At 38.8% G+C, this 2,877-nt stretch overlaps 1 protein-coding gene across 1 annotated transcript in view; it reads right to left on the bottom strand.

The window, feature by feature from the left end:
* EFCAB2 (EF-hand calcium binding domain 2) overlaps positions 1-2,877 on the bottom strand; it is an 86,976-nt gene that overhangs the window by 7,895 nt on the left and 76,204 nt on the right. Inside the window, exons 4-6 of the mRNA XM_012810750.2 lie at positions 830-909; positions 121-163; positions 7-29 (exon numbers count right to left, since the gene is read on the bottom strand). Coding sequence (XP_012666204.1) covers positions 7-29; positions 121-163; positions 830-909 — 146 coding nt within the window. The remainder of the gene's footprint in view (positions 1-6; positions 30-120; positions 164-829; positions 910-2,877) is intronic.

Below are 2,877 nucleotides of genomic sequence, written 5' to 3' on the forward strand. Positions count from 1 at the left end.
AGAAACCCGCGTTTAGCTGAATCTAAAACCTAAGGGGAAAGAAAAAAGTAGATATTGTGTTTTTGTTTGTGAATAAGTTTTCTCTCTCTCCACAAAAAATAAAATCTGGTGCTTACATACCTCAAAAGCTCGAAGAAGGACATCTTCTGGAACTGGTCGGTACCTATAATTGTGCAATAAAATGAGTAAATGTCATCGATATTTCCCTGGGTCTTTACATAATAAATAACCACTGAAAACAAAATGAAAACTGCTAACATACTTGGAGGATAATACTTCCCTTACCAAAGATTTTTTTCAGTTTCTGGACATGAAAGTTCAAAGTACCTCACCCCTGCAGGAGAAGTTCAGTGCAGAGTCACGGGCATGTTTGATGCTATCGATAAAGTTATTGAAAATCAACTCATCTGGGCACAAAACTTAGGATTAACTTAAAGTTAACAAAACTTAAGTTGTATTAAGTTGTATTAATTAATTAAGTTTAATTAAATTAAAACTTAAGTTTTATTAATTATTAAGTTAATAAAACTTAATAATTAGGATTCTTATTTATCATTGATAATTCAATACACAAGATAATAAAGGATGTTGATTAACGATGTTTGTAGCTTATCTATTTGCCCTTTAATCATGCTTTGCTTGGACTAATAACAATCTGGTTGATATTTCTACACTTCTAGAGTATTTTCTGGCACTTCAGAATTAATAAAATGTTAGAAGGAAGCTATCCTGAGATTTTGTTAGTGGAGTCTGATACACAAAGTGAAATAACCCAGTGCTTTCAAATGAATGTAATTCTTTGTCTCAGCAACTGCATTTATTTATTTACCTTCTTTCTAGCAGTACACTCGTCATCACTGGAAGAAATTTTTCATATCTTATGTATCCAGTGGGTTCTTCCTCCTCCACCTAAACGTTCAATACATAGAGAGCCATTTATTCATTCAACAAATGTATTCAGCAGCGACTTTCTCCAAGCACTATGCCCCATGCTGGGATGTGATGGGGAGCACACAGGCACCATCCCTGGTCACGGAGCTTATGTTCTGGCAGATATTCATCAACTAACAACAAAGCAGGAACTATAAATGTATGAAAACACAATGAAGTGAAGGAGCGAGAGTTCGTAAGAGCACGTAAGAAAGGAAACTCTTTTAGACCAGGAGATTAGGGATGTCATTCATGAAGAAATAATACTCGGGCTGGCTGGTTTATCAAGGATGAGCGGAAGGTAATGAGATAAAGACAGCAGGGAAGAGACACTCACAGAGAGGAAATTACATGCACTGAGACTCGGTAGTGACAAACCAGCGGCTGTGAGGCTGGAGCACAGAGGAGGAGGAAGAGAATGTTTCAAGGTGAGTCTGGAGAGAGAGACAGGGTCAGACCTTGCACGGCCTTATCGCCATGAAAGTGACTCTGGTTGTTATCTTGCCAATGGGGAATTACTGAAGGTCTCGTCCACATGTGCTTTGAAAGACTGCAGTGGTTGAGAGTGAGGCAGCTGCTTCCATAGTAAAAGCAGACAGGATGAGGGCTTGGGGAGCAGAGGCAGCCAGGAAGGGAGAAGTGGATGGTTTCAAGGAATAATTAAGAAGTAAAATTGATGGACCTGGTGCTGCATCCATTATGGGTAAGGATGAGAAGGAGTGATATCAAGGATGACTCCCAGGATTCTGACTTGCACAACTGCCTTTCCCCAAGATGACCAACACTAAATGTGGGACCTGGTTAGGGGACCAACCACTATCTCAAGGACCTACCTGTATCTCAGACCACTATACTATTTATTTAATACCTACTTGGCAAATGGAACTTTTTTTATCAGCACTAAATTAAGAGCACACTGAACTTGAGAAAGAGAATTTGCGGCACTTAGCACTATTAGATGAGAATGAAATAGATTCCTGCCCATGGGTTCAACTTTGCTGAAAAAGCTGAACAAACAACTATTGACCTTAATTTTCAAGTCAGACTATTTATAAGAAGCTGTAAATTCTCCATTCCCTTTCAAATATCCTATTAAAAGATTCATAGATTCCAATTCAACACAGGAGCTTTTAACAGATTTATTCTTTGAGCAACAAAATAAGAAACCTATGGGATGCTGGTAAGTAGAACACACGTCATCCAAATGACAACTAGTTTTTAACATGTATACTAGATTCACATCCAGCCTGAGTGGAGCCCTCAGACACTATGGGCAGATAAAATGTAATCCACTTAATGACAGAGTGACGTGCTCAGCAATCTCTGAGTCCACACATGAACAACTGTCTTCGGCTGCCTGTAGGTCGAAGGTGAGCATTTTGCAAATTACCATTCATACAGCTCTGATGCACTTGAGTGGTACTCTGCCACTCCTGACCCTGGAGCCTCTTACAAATAAAATGTCAGTATCATGAGATTACCTATGGCGTCATAATTTAATAATTTTAAAATTAAAATCTTGAGTTGTCCTTCTGATTATTGCAGAAGTTTGCTCCAAAAGCATGAGCTGTGGTCACCTCCCATTCCTCACCCATAACAGACCACCTAGAGCAGTCTCAACCTTCAAAGATCAAAACCCCTCTTTGTCTTATAAGCATTCTCATCAATCTAAACGGCTTTTAGGTTGTCCAAGGGAAAACTAGACAGCTCTAGTTACAGATGGTTACAGAGAGCTCTATAATGTTGTCTCCATCATGTAAGAATTCACTAATGCCACATATGTGCCTCATATCACTTCCCTGGGTTGCCTCACAACTCACAAACCTTCATTGATATGAACACTGTGGTGAAAAGTGCACATCACTCTTGCCTAGTAGATCTTTACAGAGCCAAAATTACATGAAAATAAGTTAAAACAACATATCCAACTAATCAGAATAGCAGAAG

Source organism: Otolemur garnettii, unplaced genomic scaffold (assembly GCF_000181295.1).
Source record: "Otolemur garnettii isolate 467f Iridium unplaced genomic scaffold, OtoGar3 scaffold00141, whole genome shotgun sequence".
NCBI lineage: Eukaryota > Metazoa > Chordata > Mammalia > Primates > Galagidae > Otolemur > Otolemur garnettii.